Source organism: Rutilus rutilus (genome assembly GCF_951802725.1).
Source record: "Rutilus rutilus genome assembly, chromosome: 8".
Taxonomy (NCBI): domain Eukaryota; kingdom Metazoa; phylum Chordata; class Actinopteri; order Cypriniformes; family Leuciscidae; genus Rutilus; species Rutilus rutilus.
The window spans coordinates 24,764,536-24,784,266 of NC_140222.1; the positions used below are offsets into that span (position 1 = coordinate 24,764,536).

General features: G+C 37.2%; 1 protein-coding gene across 1 annotated transcript in view; it reads right to left on the reverse strand.

Moving 5' to 3' along the window:
• Positions 1-19,731, reverse strand: part of lrp1ba (low density lipoprotein receptor-related protein 1Ba) — a gene marked incomplete at its 5' end in the record, with an annotated part of 237,412 nt that overhangs the window by 185,751 nt on the left and 31,930 nt on the right. The window contains one exon of the mRNA XM_084415835.1: positions 10,868-10,981. Coding sequence (XP_084271961.1) covers positions 10,868-10,981 — 114 coding nt within the window. The remainder of the gene's footprint in view (positions 1-10,867; positions 10,982-19,731) is intronic.

Consider the following 19,731-nt stretch of genomic DNA (forward strand, 5'->3'; position numbering starts at 1 on the left):
ATTTGTGAATTATCAGGTACAGTAGCCTACATGGCAAATTTCCTAAAAGAATAAAATCTCTCAACTAATGCTGTAGAAGGGAACCCCAGTTGGTACATCATTAAAAGTAAAAAATAATTGATTTGTAGGCTTACTTACTGTACATTTAAATGAAACAAGTACGTTTTTATAATAACGTTATTTTAAAATTACAATTAGGTCTCTACTCGTTTAAAAAAAAATAAAAAAAAATAGGCTAAACATTTAAAAAGGTGGCTGTCATAAAACGGTTTTATTAAAACATGGGCTACATATTGATGAACAAATTAAGTAAAAATTCAATGAATGTGCCATAGGCTATAGTGCATATATTTAACTAAATGTTCCTCTCCAAGTTCATTATTCTAGCTGACTAATGAGTTTTTGGACATTGAATGGTTTTCTGAGGTAAATGTGACATTGTTTACACACTGTTTTATTGACGCCATTCTGAGGTTAAATCACTGATAGAGCGACTACATGTGACATGATACTGATTTCTGTAAGTTGTACATCATCTTTCAACATACCTTGTGATGTTGTACATGATTATTTCGTGTTGTAACTAGTAAAGTGGAAGAGTGCTCTCACTCATTTCACGTGAGCTCCACCACGCTGCCGCTTCGTTTGAACTGACGTCACTCATACTGTATTGTAGTATGGTGGAGAAGAAGTAAGCGCCATGCGCGCATGTGCTTTCACATATCGTAATATGATGCGTTCGTTCGCAAATAGCAAATGATTCGCGGCTGTATACCACAAACACAACATTTATGCATTAAGTTGTAATCGATTTGTTTTTTCAGCATTGTGATTCTCTTTGTATATTCACGTTTAAACTCAGAAAGATCATGAATTGAGAGTTAGACATGTTGGCTAGGTTACTTATAGTTAACAGAATGTGTTAAAGGGACCATCAAAATAAAGTGAACCCCAATTCATTAGGCTACTTCTATATAGATTTATTTGGCAAAACATTCAATCATGTTAAAATCAAAAAGTGGATTTTTAATATTGTGTGAGTGAGACGGTAATGATGTGTGAAGGTAATGATACTTTTGTTTAGTTTAAATATGTCTTGGATTTGCTAACACAACATCTTTTCAGTCAGTTAAGCTCATAGTCAATTAAGTGTGAATTTATGGGGGCGTTTTTTAATACACATTTGGTAATGACACTCTAAATTTGTAATAAAGCTACTCTCAGATGATGTAAAAATCTTAATGACATTTTAGATTTGACAGATTTGTGTTCCTGCCACATCTCATATCATTTTCACATCTCACATCAAGTTATTTCTACAGTAGAATTTTCTCAGTAAATATCTACAATGAATGTCCTGTCATAATAAATGACAGAAATTGCTATAAAAAAAAGTATGTTGGAAAAAAAAAATACTATAGCCTACTAAAACAATTAATAGAAAGAAAAAAAATATTTATAATATTCATTCTTAAAAAAATTATGATCAATAAATTGACAACATATGTTTTTACATTGCTTTAACTCAAATCAAAATAAGTTAAGCAATTTTCTACTTTTTTTGTAAGTTATACAAGTCAACTCATTTTTTAAGTTAGTTTAATGTAATTTAAGTTGAAATGACTTAAACATCCAAGTTTATTGTACTTAAAACTTTAACGCAGCAATTGCATTATAGTATATTACAACATTACTAGAACATATACTTTTTAAACTTCTTTACAGTTGAATTTCTTCAGTGAATTTCTACAATGAATTTCCAGTCATAAAAATATCAGGTATTGCTATTATTATTATTATTTTAAATACTAATAATATTCACATTAGACACAAACACTAAATGACAGGAACTTATCATTTTCTAACTTCTTTTTAGAATTTTCTCATTTTAACAACATTTAAATTTAGTATAGAAGTTAAAGTCTGGATGAGAAAAAACTTTTTTTGTAACCTTGCGACACTATTAAAAAAAGAGAAAAGCAATTAAAAAGCTATTATATTCCTTAAAACTAAAATTATACATTTAGGCATTTTAAGCATTTTTTGGGGGGGGACAGAATAATGCAGCAGCCACAAATGATGTAACATAAAATACAATTAAAATATAATTTTATTTTATTTAGCAAATATATATAATAAAATTGCACAACAGCAATGATGTCAATTACGGATTTGAAAAAAAAACAATATTGTGTACTCAAATGTGCACAAGACTGTCGGGTATTCGACACTAAATAACAGAACAAAACAAAGATGGCATAAACCTACTTTAATAAAACAGATGAACAACACAAATTCTTCTAAAAGCATCTATGTTCTTGGTTTCCCTCTCTATGCAGCATGAATACAAATAAAAGCCGTAAAACTGAGGCTCACCGCCCTTAACTCGATTCACTGTGTATAAATGTGATGAGCAAAGCTATTTTAATATTCAACTCCCTGCACAGTTCCTCTTAAATATGTCTCTTAAGCACACGAGAATTTAGCACGCCGGCAGCTGTCTCTTGTGAACCATTGATTGTGGATTGCTTGACATTTCTGGGGTGTCACGGGGGAGAAGAGGCCACTGCCAAAACAGCAATATTGATCTCCATCCAGCTCCAAAAAGGGCCGTGAAAGTCTTGGCCTGTAGTTCATGTGCCTCCTTAACTTTCAATTTCCTTTTAAATGATCACCCGGGTGGGGGTTTTCGAGAGTTTTTTGGAGAAAGGAAGTGTATACACAGGTTTCCCCCCAAGGCTTGTCCCAGCAGACCTCTGTTCCACTTTCATAATCCCAGTAAAAAGAGAATATGTAATTCAACAAATAGGAGAATTGTTTAAAAATATCCTCTTAGTGTCTCTCGCTCTTCCTCTCAGGGCCTCCGGATCTCCAGAGATGTTTAAAAGTATCTAGGCAGCAAAAGTCAAGATGGAACCTGGAAGATATTTAGGGTGATGTAACCTCATTAATTCAGCATTTTTTCTTATTGATTTAGACTTTCAACCACAGCCGCCCTCCAGCACGACAGTATATTAGTGTGTATCTGAAAGAATGAGTGGTCGAAATAGGTACTGCAGTCCAAATTCAAAATATCGGAGATCGTTGTTTCCCCCGCCCCCTCTTCCTCAGACTCCACGCTAACACGGGTTGCCAGTTTGAGGATACGCAACAGGAACGGGCGCAATTGACAACGAAAGCCGAGGACACTTACAGACTGTAAGTTAATTAGTTGATTTATCCGCATTGATAATATGCTTTCGTTCATGAGAGATTTTTAGATGGATACCGAGGCTTTTTAGGTTGGGTAGAATCTGCTATCTCTGACCCTGTTTGTTTGCTGGCTGCAGTACGCTGTGTTTCCTGCCAACTGGCATCCCAGGGTGTTGAAATACTATTGGGTGAACTGCTGTGGGTGAGATCACACAGACCAAAACAAAAACAGACATTCCAACATGATAGCACATTTCAAAGTAAAATAACTGGCTGTAGAAGTGTTTTTCAGAGAAACGTGTATGTGAACTCAGCATGTTTCCTAAATATCTGCAAACATATGCTATTTGTATGCTTTAGTGAAAAAGTTACATAGCACCTTTAAAGGTAGGGTACATTTCAGAGAAGCTAGCAATAGCAAGCTAGTTTTGAAATCATAAGATCCCACCCTCCCTTCAGAGCGTCTCTATTACGCTTCCTTCAAAACACATGAACGCAACACAGTAGAGTTTGCAAAGCGCCACGAGACGAGAGACGGCGTTAACCCTTTCGCACGTACCATCACACCGGTGTGATCAGTCTAGGCTGGTCCCTGGAGCGTACGATCACACCGGTGTGATTAGAACGGTCAGTGCATGACGTGATCAAATTCAAATGTGCTTTCGCGCGTTGGCTGGCCTGAGCCAGAGACAGGCGCGCTCAGAGCTGTCATATATCACCACTTTTCAGTGTTTTCAACCACATAATGTTTATTTTAGGTTTCAGACATATAAGTACTAAAAAACCAATACATTTAGAGTTTGTAAAATACACACTGATGTCAAAGGAAGAGGCAATAATAATCCTTTCCATTATAATTAGACACGTTTTATTCATATCAGATACACATTGTGTAAGTAACTTTAAAGTTTACTCTATTCTTCTCCCAGTTCACCAGCCACTTACTTTTATGTATTTCGGGAGAAGTAGATGAATTCACCTGTTGTAAATCCAACAGATCCGATTCTCTGAACTGCGTCTGCGGCACAAACTAAGATGGCGGCGCCCATCGCGCATACAGCTCAACTAATGCGATCGTTATAAAGGTGTTTAAACAACAAAACACTTCCACTTGCATATATTTGACAATCGGAATATCAGATATTTCATGTCATATCTAACAAATTTGTGAATATTTTGAATAAAAAAGGAAAAATGACATAAAAGCAGATCATCATTCATTCAGCTCTGTTGTTGCTGCGGTGTGTCACGTGACAAGCAATGACGCGTCACCATGGAAACCATAAAGTGACACATTCTAAATAACGGTCGCCTTGAAAAACTCGGTGCTCGGTGACTGACTGTCTACAACTCTACATAGCCTTACAGAATGTGCTGATGACGTGTGATGTCTGTGCAAGCAGGCTGACAGGCAGGTAGGACATCCTATCGATTGGATGAATATTTTTTTTAGTCCTGAGACTTCCACAGATGATATATGTAAATATTTGAATATATAGACCACTTTTATTATTGATTGCTTATCACGATGTGAAAAGAGTTTCAACCAGTATAACAAAAATTGTACATGAAAAACATCGCCTACCCTATCTTTATTACAAAGGTGAGTTGAATCAGGGACATTTGAGAGACTGTTATATTTGAGCAGTATGTTAATGGAATGAAACAATTGTCTAGGATTTCTTTGATTATTTACAATTACCTGTGAAAAATAATCAGACCTGGCAGATACAATCTCAGCCTTATATTCTAAGTGGTCTTTCCAGGCCTTGTGAACAGTCAAAAGCCAGACATACGCCACCCTACGCTCCAAATATGTCTTCATTGTACGCAGGTCTTCATTATAGCAAGGAGCAGAACGTACAAAGGAAACAGATTGTGATTTTAAAGGAGCAAATGAGTCCAGGCCAGTCAAGAGAACAGACTGTAACATGGAAGCGTTGTCCTCCAGTGCATCAGATGCAGAAAAACAACTTAAGCAAGAGTCAATAAAATCAGTGAAATTAGAGGGCTCAATAGATCTCCATTTGCGATAATTAATGATGCAAGAGCAGGAAATGCTTATGTCTGGCAGTTCAATATTAAAAAAGATAGCAGATAATCAGACAGCCCTAAATCAGGGGTGGACAACTGAGACACAAATGAACCATTAGAAAACACAAGCTCTATGGTGTGGCCTTTGTTATGTGTAGACAGTTCACAAGCTGCTTCAAATCAATGCACTCCAATAAAGGTCTTTTGTTATTGTAAAGTCTTCTATGTCCATGTGGATTTTAAAATCCCCCAGGATAAGAGTTCTCTCAGATTTGAGACACAACAAAGACAGCAAATCTGCAAATTCTGATAAACAATCTTGTATTTGTCTTTGGGGGCCTGTAAACTGTAGCTATGGGAGTAGGTGGGGTGCAGAGACACTCAGAACAAGACATTAGAATGAGTTAAACTGAGGAACAGCCACGGGACTCATACCAGGAGGTCGCGGGAGATCAAATAACTTGTATCCGGTGTGGTGAAGTGTTGAGTCCCACTCCCAGCGAAGTGTTGAGTCCCACTCCCAGCGAAGTGATGAGTCCCGGCTTAGGACCCCAGTAGTATGCCTGATCTAAAGCTGTTCTTGCGATTCTTAATGTAATCAAACTTTAATCTTTTATTTTAGTTAAAGTGAAAGAAATAACATGTTTGGGTATGTTTTGCGACATTGTTAATTGTTATTAAGCAATAAGGCATAATAAATCGAAAAATAAATTCGAAAAACGTTATCTCCATAGACAGTATATAAACTGGACACAGCGACCCCATTGGATTCAACGGAGACAAAGTGAAGTCAATTAGAAGCTCTTACTTCCTGGGGGTCGAGCGTACTGCGCAGACTCAAACTGAGCTTGACGACGTAGACGTGACGTGAGCAACCCGTCTGTCTTCTAGTAGCTGTGCCAAGAGAAATCTGAATCATTCCCTTCCGAAACTTGCAGAGACGGAGAGTGTGAGTAGGAGGTGTCCATGAGCTAGGAGCAGGAGAAACTTTTGCTATGTATTGTGATTAATTATTTTGTCACTTTGCCTCCACGTCCCCCCGATTGCCCCGCGAGCTTCTCCTCCTGTCCATACGGTAATTCTCTACTGTGCGACAGAGAGTCGTGTGGTTATGACGCAATCGTTAGCCTATTTTTACAAAAATTGCTTCTACGGGGCCATAACGTAAGATACAAGGTAATGGAGCCTTTTATACATTTTCGTGTTTCTTTAGAAATAAATAATGGACAAATGGAGTCTTTAAACGCCTCAGATGTGAAGTTATTCGCTGTCAAAGTGACGCCAAAATGAATGGGAGTCAATGGGATGCTAACAGCAGGTGGGGGTCCGCTAGCCAATGGCGGCGCCCGGGGAAACTTCAAAATAATATGAAACCCTGCCCCCCTGGTTATCTCTAATCATTTCGGATAGCTGTATGCTATGCTACTATCTAAGCTAACAAAAAAAAAAAAACACCAAGGCCGTGTGTCCACCAAAGTGTTTTTAGCCAGCTGAAAACGCCTAGCTGTGGGCGCTTGAGAGCGTTTTGCAAGCATTGCGTTTTTTATTCAGTTGAGACGCTTTGCTTGTTATGATACGGAATATCCACAAAAGGTGTTACTAGTATCTCATTTCACACATATTTAGTTTCTGTGTTGATTCTATTTTAAAATGTCAATACAATGTAATGTATTTTCTCTGGCTCTTGTTTTAAATGATTTTGTTCCGTTATTATGCTTGTTGTTGTCATCTGTTGACGTTGTACAAGCAGAATGTGGCGGTTGGTTGGTGTGGTATTAGTCCCGCCCCTCCTCCACTGTGATTGGACGGTTGGGTAAAAAGTGACAGTGATGAGCGCTGTGTTTACCCAAAGTTGAACATTCTTCAACTCTCGGCGACCTGTAAAAAAACGGCGAACGCTCAGTGCTTCGGCGTGAAAAAGACGCTCAGCGCCTCGTTACGCTCATGGCGTTTTAAAAACGTGGCGCTCCCATTGAAAACAATTGAAAAAACACGTCAGCCGCGTGAAAAAAAGCTTTGGTGGACACACGGCCTAAGAACAAGAAATGTTTAATTTCACAATCTATAGCTTCGGTTATATACTAGTAAATGAAACATACAGTATAAGTTAAAATATATCAATGGTGGTTATAACGTAGTTTAAACGACTTATATAATAAAGTGATATCTGATTTGTAACCACTAAAGCGATTACCCATAAAACGTGCTTGGAACCAATCGGGTTGCTTGGGTCCTAAACTAGGACCCATCACTTCACCGGCGGGAGTAAGTTCATTAAAAAGAATACCTTCGTGCCATGTTTCAGTTAAGCACACAAGGTCCAGTTTTTCTTCTGCAAGGCCGTGTGTCCCCCAAAGCGTTTTTAGACAGCTTGAAACACTAGGCGCTCTGCTGAAAACACCAAGCTGTGGGGGCGCTTGTGTTGTTTTTACATGAATATAGTTTATAAAAACATTAAAAATGCATTTGTATTGCACAAATGCAAAATATTCATTTTTTAATAATGATACATAATCAAATATGTATCTCAAATTACAATATATAATGTACAATACAAATTATAATGTATACAATATAATAAATAAATATGTATTGTAGTGATTTTACTTTTGCCAATTATGACGCCATTTATGAGAATACTTATTTCTCTGAATAAGTTTGAAATGGATGTGTGTAGTTAACATCAGTTTTTGAGGTTTCCAAACATAGTTATGAATGGATTTGGATGGATCATTGTGGCTTTCCTTTGTTTCAGCCACTGCTCAATTGCATCCAAAATTTCCAAAACAATTTTTATGGCGGTTGGCTCAAACCTTAGGGTTTAATCTCATGATGGGTGCAGGGCAGAAACTGCATGTGGACCAATGAGAAGTCCTGTCCTTCCTGTAAAGGGGTGGTTGATTATGATTTCACTTTTCTAGCTTTAGTTAGTGTGTAATGTTTCTGTTTGAGCATAAACAACATCTGCAAAGTTATAACGCTCAAAGTTCAAAGCAAAGGGAGATATTTGCTTTTAAAGAAATAGCTTTTTAAGGACTACAATAAACGGCTGGTAGGGACTACACGATATTCCTCCTGGGTTAGTGACATCACTAACCCTAAAATTTACATAAACCCCGCCCCCTGAACACGATTTATAGATTATCAAGACAGAATATGCTAATCAATGACTAGAAGAGAACTACACGTAAGATACATAAATTCATCAACTAACCATTCAGAAATGTTGTCACTTCTTCTTAAATCTCTCAATCTTTCTGACTCCGGTTTGAACATAAAAGGCTAAAAGTTTTAGAAACTTTCAGTGCATGTCCGTGTGAGGTGATCGAAGCTGCTAAGGACAAGAGCTCTTGAAGCTCCGCCCCCTGTGCTGGAAGCTCATTTGCATTTAAAGGGACAGACACAAAACAAGGTGTTTTTGATCACCCTCAAAAAGGCAACTTTAACATGCTATATAAAATATCTGTGGGGTATTTTGAGCTAAAACTTCACAAACACACTCTGGAATCTGGGAAATCTCTGACATCAGAGATTTATTTGACATCTTGTGAAAAGGACATTATACAACCCCTTTAAGGTGTCTGTCAGTTGTCCTAGCATCCTTATCTGATAGCATGGGACAGTTTGTTTGTGTTAGTGCAGCAAGATCCAATCAAAATGTAGCAAACTTTTGTCCACTGTTACAGACAGAGAAGGGCCCGGCCATAAACTGGGCCCTGGAATGTGCTGTTCACTACAGTATTATGTGTAAAATGTATGCTATTTTATGTTAAAATAAAAAAAATAACCTCTTTCAATGTTTTTTTTCTGTCTATTTCATTCATATCACACACATTTCTAACTCTGCTTCTTTTTATCACTTTGAAAATGGATTATGTACTAATCTAGTGTGATTAAGGGGGTGAATATGAAGAGAATGGCAAGTTGGAAAACCACAGATGGTCTTTCACAGACGAGAGATGACAAACTGATCAAAGGAACCACAGCGGTACGTTTGTGCTATGATAAAAGCCAGTGACGAGTTGGTGTATGCAGCTGCTCATCCTGTACTATGAAGACAATATACACTATAAAAAAATCATATTTATTTAAATGAGCTCTGCAATTGGCAAACTGTCAGGATTAATGAGCAAGGGCTATTTATTTGGCAAATTCTGACAGGAAAAAAATAACTTAAAAATAACGCTTTTACTACGTTACAATGTTTTTTTCAGTTTTGCCGAAAGGCAAGTGACCTCAACTGTGATTTCCTCTGATCTCATAAAAGGCTTGCCAGGAATATTTCTTCCAGCACACACTGAATTTCAAAAGATATATCATGCATATTATTTTTAAAAAGATAATTATGCAGCCTGTCATGAGTACAAACGCTTTCTCATCGCTTTATCCTCTCAGATTCGGCGCATTTGAGGACTGTACCGTGTGGAAACCGCACAATACTCCAGGTAACAATTGCTTCAATTAATGCTTCATGACATCTTTTATCCCAGGCATTGAGCGCTTACCATTTCTCATCCTGCAATATTTATGAGTGCATTTCCAAATTTTACTGAAGCATTTCGGAAACCCATTCATTTTGTAATAGAAATGTCAAGTGCAATTGTTTTGAGTTGAAAATCTCATTGACGACGGCCAGAATGGCATGTAACTTGGCAGAAAAACTCTTCTTCTAAAAAAAATTTTTATTTATATGAATATTTAACTTATTAATGCACTTTTGATTAGTTTGTGGCCTTTGTGATAATGTTAAATCTGATTTTGGTCTTCAAAACCCACTTGGATTTATTCAAATTCAACAGATTCAAGCACATTTCAACTACAGGTCTCTTTATTTGGGAGTCAATATACCATCATGCGTAAAGAACATAATAAATATTTCTGTTTACAAGTTTATTTGACGTTTATATATAGGTTATGAGACGTATATGGGCAAAGTAGCAAGATGGATGGATGGATGGATGGATGGATGGATGGATGGATGGATGGATGGATGGATGGATGGATGGATGGATGGATGGATGGATGGATGGATGGATGGATGGATGGATGGATGGATGGATGGATGGATGGATGGATGGATGGATGGATGGATGGATGGATGGATGGAACAACAGACATTCAGTCAGATAGACAGATGGATAGATGGACAGAACGATAGATGGATAGAACGATGGATGGATGGATGGATGGAACAACAGACATTCAGTCAGATAGACAGATGGATAGATGGATAGAAAGATGGATGGAACAACAGACATTCAGATGGATGGATGGATGGATGGAACAACAGACAGTCAGACAGATCGACAGATGGATAGAACGATAGAATGATAGATGGATAAATTGGATAGATGGATAGAACGACAGACAGACAGACTGATAGATAGATAGATAGATAGATAGATAGATAGATAGATAGATAGATAGATAGATAGATAGATAGATAGATAGATAGAACAAGACATTCAGACAGATGGATAGAACGATAGATAGAACGATAGATAGAACGATAGATAGATCATATATATACTATTTTAAAATATGTAAATTATTATATACAATGAAATACATATTCAAGTTATATTAGTTTAGATGAATGAAATAATTAAATGGTGAAATGTGTTGTTGTTGATGGACTCACATATCGCTGGTGTTTCATCTGAGCCGTCGGGACAGTCGAGTTCCCCGTCACAAAGCCAGCTTTCGGAAACACAGCTGCGGCCGTCGCCACAAACAAATTCCTCGACGTCACATGCTTGAGGACGAGTGGAGAGATGACGTGGGGAGAGAATGAAAAATGAGAGGTCATGAATAAGATGTTATAGTATGTTTCTCAAGTTTGTGTTGAGTATTAATGCTGAATGTGGGTTGACAGTAAAATGACAGATATGGTGTATGTGAATGAGTGGCACTCTACAGTTTTAACTTCACAACCATATTCAACCATATACAAAAATATTTAAATAGCTGTAATTCCCAAAGAACTCTAGTTCCTCAATCCCTCCCTGTTCTTCTATTCTGAACGATGTCTGAAACTTCATTTGTTTGCACTTCTCATGTGTATTGCCTCTTCAAGATGAATCGCTTGTTGTATTGCGTCGCTTTGGATAAAAGCTTCAGCCATGTGAATATATGCAAAAATAAATAAATAATAGCTCCAGATACCAATTCTGAATACATTTCCTCAGCTTTAAGTGAGTGCGGTCTTATCGTCTGCTCTCCTCTCTCACTAGTTCAAAGAGAACACATGTTCTTTCATTCACCCAAATGCTTAAAAACCAATAGCCTCAAGTAGCAAGCAATCTTCTAAAAAGTGCACGCTTTTTTTATTTATTTTTTATTGTTCATGATGTGCTTAATGCTTCATAAATAACCAAATAACATGTACTGCATGAGACGCTTCACGTCAGCCTAAACCCAAACAATCCATTTGAATTACTTTCTGGCCTTATTTGCATTGCTGTAAACAATCCCAGAGAGAAGCAGCAGGGACGGACCCAACAAAGTGTAGAGATGGATTTCGTGCACCTGACGGTTGAAAGCAGTTGAAAAGGAGCGCGGGAGAAGCTAGGGGCCTTTCAAGCTCGGAAAAGTAAGCGCATTTCAGAAGGCTGTGAAGATGGGATGGTAATAGAGGAGTGTTTGCGGCCCTCCTGCTGAGTGGATGGGCAGGACAGTTTGATGCGTGAAAGCAGCATGCGTTGCGATTACAACGAGTTTCAAATCACTCCGGCGGAGATGACATGGAAAGCTCACAGTTGAGACGGTGAAGTTCAAAAGGAAACGTCCTGTTCGTTTGCCCCCGAGCGGAAGAGTCAAAGCCAGTTTGCTGAAACGGCGAGCAGCCTTTAAACTGAAAACCTGTAAATGGTCTGTTTATGGTAAAAAGCAGCAAAACGAGTGTTTCGTTCAACAGCATCTGCTCTATAGCATGTTTTAAAGTCCCCATGTAGTCAATCATTTTATTCCTTAAAACTCACTCCATGCCTTATCTTAACTGTCACCGTCCCGGTACCGGGACGCCTAAGTTTACTGCACTATATTACTATTAAATCCTAATCTAATCATGACAAACTATAGCCTGGTTAACGTCAGACCTAAGCTGTGTCTGAAACCGCTCACTCGTTCACTCATTCACTAATCCCTACATAGTGAATGGCAGTTGAGTGCACTACATCAGCAAAGAGTGAATGAAAATGAGTGAGCGAATTCATGAGTGACATAATTATCACGCGCCAGAGAGCTCGGACAATTTCGTCGTGGTCTGGGAACCACATGTTCATTTTCTCGCCGTTTATTGGGTGCTACGAATGTCAATCAAATGCGCCTGTACGTAGCTCATAGCCAATCGTTTCAATTATACCAGATGACGTATGTAGAGCGACAGAAATTCGACGAGGAAGAAGACGATGGGTCAGAGATTTATGTGTACACGATGGCGTGAGGGTAGAAGGTATGTATAGATATAAACAAACTGCTTCGGTGTGTCGCATAGACGTCATCATCGTCTTGCTGCTCCCTCCCCGTTCTGTGATTGGTCCCCTCGCTGAGGCGAAAATCTGGTCCATGGAATCCAGGCTGCCTAGCAGCGTGAATAAAATCGCGCTGCGTGCAAGGCAGCATGGGGAAACCCAAGCTAGACAAACTATATCATTGGAAAGGTCTAAGACTCCTAAATAGATATTTTGCCACTGTTTTTTTTTTGTTAAAAAATGATGTAGGAACAAAAATAGATTAATTTATGACAAGAGTGCACCTCAAAAAAATCTACATCATAACAGGAGTTCTGGTCTTTGTCACAAAAAGTCGACACACACACTTTAAAATATATAAAATACAAAATATATAAACTAGTATTTGTCCATAAAAAAATGATAAAATAATAATATCCTCTAAAAAGTGTGTATATATATATATATATATATTATTATTATTATTATTTATTTATTTTTTTTTTTTTTTATCGCCTTTTTTATACATCACATATTTTAGTAGTTATCATAAATTAGGTATCATTCGAAAGCTTACGAACTCAGAATTCATCCTGTGAAAACGGATTTGAAATTGCGTTACCATAGAAACGGTACTCTAAATTATTTGATCTGGCCTCTCCCCTTTTGGGCGTTGTCATGTTTCATAATTTATGATCAAAACCTTTTCTAATCTTGACAAAACACATATTGTAAGAAAGGTCTGAGTCTCAAGGTTCCATATTTTGTGACAGAAGTGATATTTGGACAGAAATGTATTAATTTGTTATGGCAGAATCCATACAATTAAATTCAAGGGAATGTATGTCACCCGGTAGCTATTTTTGCTACTACGCCTAAACAAAATCTCATGGGAACTTACATTTTTGTGATATCAACTTCAAATTTGGAAGACAACTTGGTTAGATATATGGCTTTGATTTTATAGTAATTGTATAGTAAAAAATATTTTGTAAAATACATATTTTATAAAAAAGAAAAAAATATTAAGTGCAGTAGATTTGATTTACTGTAAGTTTAAACTTTCATACTTTCATTTTTTGAAGTGCTTTCTCTCCAGCAATACTCTGCTGAGTGTTTTCTTTAAAACAAGACCAAACTTAGGTCTATATTCCAAAGCATTCTTGAATTACAACAATTTAAGTTTGAATAGTGCATTTTAACATCCATTCTCAAAAAGGGGGGTGACAGTTAAGGGGTTAATATAGCTTGAATGTAACTCTACACCCTTGCCTCATATAGCATATGCGGTGCCATGAATATGCAAATGAGCCCCGCCTCCACTCACTCACACCAGCTCAGAGATCCATTTGTTGACCTGATTGGTTACGAGGTAGTTTGTGATGTCAGAAACACCAGCGATTTCAAACTGCGTTTTTGAGACTGTCTTTGGTTTGCTGCAGTTTAGGAGAAAATACTCAGGAATGGTGTTGACTTATGAATATACACATGGTTAGTCTTAAAGCATATTAAAATCGCCACATATAAACAACATTAAACGCTTGATTTTCACCACAGGGGGACTTTACGGAAAAGCACATTTAAAGTGTTTTATCTACTGTATGTGATTCACTGGCAGCGACATGGATTTAGCATGTAGCTCATTATATGTCTGATACACTTTTTATATATACACACAGTGAATAAATAAAAGGTGCTGCCTTAAATTTAAGTACAATCAAGTTGGATGTTTAAGTCATTTCAACTTAAATTACATTAAATTGACTTAAAAAAGAGTTGAATCTTGTATAACAAAGTTGAAAATTCCTTAACTTGTAAAACATATGTTGTCTTAACTTATTGAAAAATGTTGCTGCCCTACATTTTGAAGTACACTCACCTTGGATGTTAAGGTCATTTCAACTTAAATTACCTTAAACTGACTTTAAAAAAATGAGTTGAATATTGTAAAAAAAGTTGAAAATTGCTCAATTTACTTTGATGAGTTAAAGCAATGTAAAAAGAAACATATGTTGTCATAACTTAATCACATAATTTTTCACAGTGTAGTTGCCGAAAGAAGTCAGAGCCATTCTGCAGATTTGAGCTGACAGATTTCATAGAAAATCATGTAGTGTATGATGGTCACAGATTCCAATCTTTTTAGCTTCAAAGTTTGATTCCATTCCATGCTTTCATGTTTTGAATGAAAACAATCTGTTGTATTCACATTGAAAATCACAGTCATGGCTGCCATACGCATGTAAAAGACACATAATGAATCCGACCCATAATCCTCAATCACAGATCATAATGCTATTCATGTCTGAGAAAGAGATAAAGGTGCATTAATACTGAAGTAAAAGGGAAAAAAATCAATGCAAACATTAAAGACGGGGCCTTCATTTCTCCTCCCAACCTCTTCCCTTTTTCTCTCCGCAATGGCAGATTATAAAGATATTTTCTCACATAACACAAACCAGACCCTCTTACCTTAAACACAAGCTAACACACACACATATAGAGATAGAGAGAGAGAGAGAGAGAGAGAGAGAGAGAGAGAGAGACGTGGGCACAAACTCCTCACTAAGAAAACATGAATAATTCATCAGCTTATCTTAAAATTCAGTGTGGCTTTCTCACACATTATGCCTAATGTGGTTCTGTTCACAGCCCTCCGCCACTCCGCGCCTGCTTGTTTTGTACCTGGGAAAAATACTGCATGCTGAACGCATCCTGACAGCTGCTTTGGAAATATATTTTATGGGAACATGTGAAATATGGACGCATAAGGATATAAAACCAGCTCCAATGATGAACATTCACACCGGCAGTGTTTTGGCTGGTATTATGATGAGAATCTCGGCACGACTCAATTGTGTGTCAATAAATCGAGAGCGATTCTAGGTTGGATAAAGCGATGAAGTTCTCAAACGACGTTCTGACGCAGAGTAGGCCTGTTCTGACATGCTAAGAATTGCAATCATTCACACATAGCACATTTATTGGACAAAGTATCATGGGAACATGGGATCCTGACTGAATTGACTTTTCAGTGTTTGTCCTATAAAGAAAGCTCCTCCGTATGGTGGGCGTCCTTGTGAATCGAGTGCTATTGACCCATGACCAGGCATACGGAGGAACTTCTCCATCGCTGCATGTGCCAAGACTAACTGTCTTAAAGACTATTAGCTGCTCCCCTCGTTTTTGTTTCCTTTACTTAATTTCAACATGAATTGACTATTTACTACACGCACACACACATATGTATATATTATTACATTATCTCCTTACTTGGAATACATTTTCTTTATGTATTATTAATTTAAAATATTAATTATTATTTATCTTTTATGACACCTTAAGGAACTTTTAACAATGCATTTGGTCTAAAAAAATAAATAAAATAAAAACTCTCGAAATTATAGGATACAAGGAGATTTAAATAAGTGTAACACCCAAAGAACTCCCGTTTCTGAAAGGACTTGTAGTAATGAACTACGACCCAAGATTCCCAAAAACAAAAACAAAAAAATAATATTAAATATAGGAATATTAAACAAAATCATTAATTAAATAATCCATAACAACACTTCAAGTTATGTATTAAAACAACACCAAACACAAGATAGTCCATATAACTACACAAAAATAATATAGTAGCAATAAACAATAACAATAAAAAAAAAAAAAAAATTTAAAAGTGTTTCCTTCGCGTTTTTCGCGTACTGACAACGTAGTCAAACTGAATAAAAACACTGTATTATTCATGCCAGGCCAGCAGTTGGCGATGTCACTTTGTAAAGAAACATGAACACGTAAATTGCATTCGCATGACATCACCATTTTCACAAATTCGCAGTTTTGTTGTTTACAAGGAGATAATAAACAACAAAACTGCGAATTTGTGAAAATACCGTGGTTTCATTTTCAAAAACTTACACTTTAAATGGTTAGTTCACCCAAAAATGAACATTCTGTCAGTAATTACTCACCCTCATGTTGTTCCAACCCCGTAAGACCTTCGTTCATCTTCGGAACACAAATTAAGATATTTTTGAGTAAATCTGAGAGCTGGATCACTCCTCCATAGGCTTCTAAGGGACTGAAACTTGCTGGCCCAGAAAAGTTATTAAAGAGATCGTTAATATAGTCCAAGTGACTACAGTGGCTCAATCTTAAGTTTATCAAGCGACGAGAATAATTTTTGTGCGCAAAAAAACACACAAAAATAACGACTTTATTCCACTATTCATTTCCTTCTCTCTGGGCCTCGAGTGAGTTCACGTAGTGTTTTAGCGCAGCGCGTCTGTGTTGCACGTCACCACGTAGGCTCACGTTGGCCGACGCTTGTCATGTATGTGATGCGTGTGACGAACAACACAGACGCGCTGCGCTAAAACACTACGTGAAAAGACTCGAGGCCCAGAGAGAAGGAAATGAATAGTGGAATAAAGTCGTTATTTTTGTTTTGTTTTTCGCACAAAAAGTATTCTCGTCGCTTGATTAACTTAAGATTGAGCCACTGTAGTCACTTGGACTATATTAACGATCTCTTTAATAGCTTTTTTCCGCCAGCAAGTTTCAGTCCCTTTGAAGCCTATGGAGGAGTGAGACTGCTCTCAGATTTAATCAAAAATATCTTAATTTGTGTTCCGAAGATGAACGAAGGTCTTACGGGGTTGGAACAACATGAGGGTGAGTAATTACTGACAGAATTTTCATTTTTGGGTGAACTAACCCTTTAAATACCATTTTCAAAACTTTGTGTTTTCACGCCCTCCGAAAATTAAAATGAAGGTCAAAACACTTTGAAAGTTTTCTGTTTTTAGTTGAAAATTATGTCCTGTAAATGTCCCCTAAAACACTTCTGATTGGCTATTGCATTCAAGAAATCAACAGATATGTTTGTGATTGGCTACATTGCCAAATGCTGCTTAAACACTTTGTAAATAGAAATCTTTGACGTTCTCTATAGTGCACAAACACAGATCATGCGCACTGGATTGTTTGCCAAATATGCTATTATTGCAAAGAAACTGATCCCAGACCAGCAGTTATGCGCAGATTTCCCCTCTATAAGCAATCAGAAGCAGCATGAGACATTTACATGTTCTCTAATGTCATCTTTTTTGATGCCACATTTCATACTGCACAGTAGCCTAAAGGCATCTTTTTTTGGTTCATCTCCGCAGCTGTGAAACATTCTTCAGGATAATCTTCTACTGTTTAAACAAGGTGAATGTGAGTGACATTTAATGAGCGCAGGCATATCCTCATCCAAATCTGGATATTTAATTACACGCCGCTGTTCCATCTACCTGCCCTCGCGCTCTAAACATTAACTCCGTCTCCCGCCGTACGAGATCAGCGTCGCCCGTTAGCTTCATCAGCGTGAGTGCAGATGATGAACAGCTCCAGCCATTGTGCCAAAGAGATGTTTGCAATTTCTCTCTTGCGTGATTAATCAATCCTAACGTGCACAAGCTCGTTCAATTACGCCACGTGCGTGGGGCCCATATTGATCGTTTTATTAGGCTCTCTGCCAGCTCTTAATTATGAAAAATCCTTCGCGGTTGCCATAGAGATGTGACACGGTAATGAGGAACGAGTCTTGTGCAACCAAACTTCTGACAGGAAAAATCTAATTATTTAAGCTTACTTTTAAAATGGGGCAGGAGTTCCCTATTGGACACCAAAGCATGTCTGCGACGCTAATAACGCAAAATGCAGTTTTAGCGCGGTAATATGAAATATGAAGTTTTGTTTGTAATCTGATAAATGGCTAATTCAATTTTAGACAAATGTGGAAAAAAATGTGGAAAAATGTATATTTTAAAGTAAACAAAACAGAGATAAAGAGCACGTAGCCTAAAATACAAAATTAGAGCTGTTAGACGTACAGTTGGACCCAAAAGTGTGAAACCATATTGCAAATCAGCCATTTTTGTTATTTAAACCAGTAAATAAAAACGTTTTAGGACTTTTAAACAGAAATGTTTTGATGAAATAAATATTTAAAGCCAAAGAACACACCCCCTGTCTGCCATTGGTCAGTCAAACAGATAGCCCCACCCGAAATTCACAACATTGGTTGAATTTACTTTAGCTTTTAACTATGTTTAAGAACCATGAACTGTGAGAGGTTCAACCAGGCGCTCAGGTAGAGTCAGAGGAGTTTAAGATAGGTGCTCTTGGGATAGGGAAAAAATCCAAAGGAAAACAAAAGCAGGTCCCAGGCACTCAGTCAAAATAAAAGGAGAAGGATCAGGTTAAAAAGCCTTTAATGAATGTGGCTTAAGTCATTTTAAAAATATATATATGCGCATATATATATTTTTAAAATGACTTAAGCCACATTCATTAAAGGCTTTTTAACCTGATCCTTCTCCTGTTATTTTGACTGAGTGCCTGGGACCTGCTTTTGTTTTCCTATGTTTAAGAACCTCTGATACATTAAAATAAAATGAATAAAAATGATTCAATGAATGAAACTAAACATCACTGGTGATCTCAGACTTTAGGATGCCACCTAAAAAAAATGTAAATAAATAAAAGAATCACTGTTGGATATTTAAATTCATCATTTGAAACCTAAAAAGTATTTGTGTGACAACAAATTCTTAAAAAGTTGTATTTTGGGGTGCCACTGTACAATGCTAGTTCTGTTCAACAGATTTGAAAATGTTCTTGCCATCTGAAAGCTGTTTTTATGCTGTAAAGTGAAGGTGTATGCAAAAAATGTGATTTACATAACTAACCCGTTACTTTGGAATTTCATGTCATCTCTGCATTTTCAGGGTCAATCAAGCTGTCTGCTCGGCTGAAAGTCGTCATGAGCTTCACAAACGCGCTCTCGCAATAGCCTGCAAGATCTTTTAGCATCAAAAACGATGTGGAATGAGACGACGAGTCCTTGGACGCTCTTTTATCATTACAATCTACATCAGAGGGCATTCTGGGTTTGTGAAATGACAAGATCCAGCCTCACCAGCTGTTTCCATTCTATGAGACGCCATTTTAAAGTCTGAAATGCTCTTCTCTTATCGCAGATGTCACCACAAAAACCTCTGGC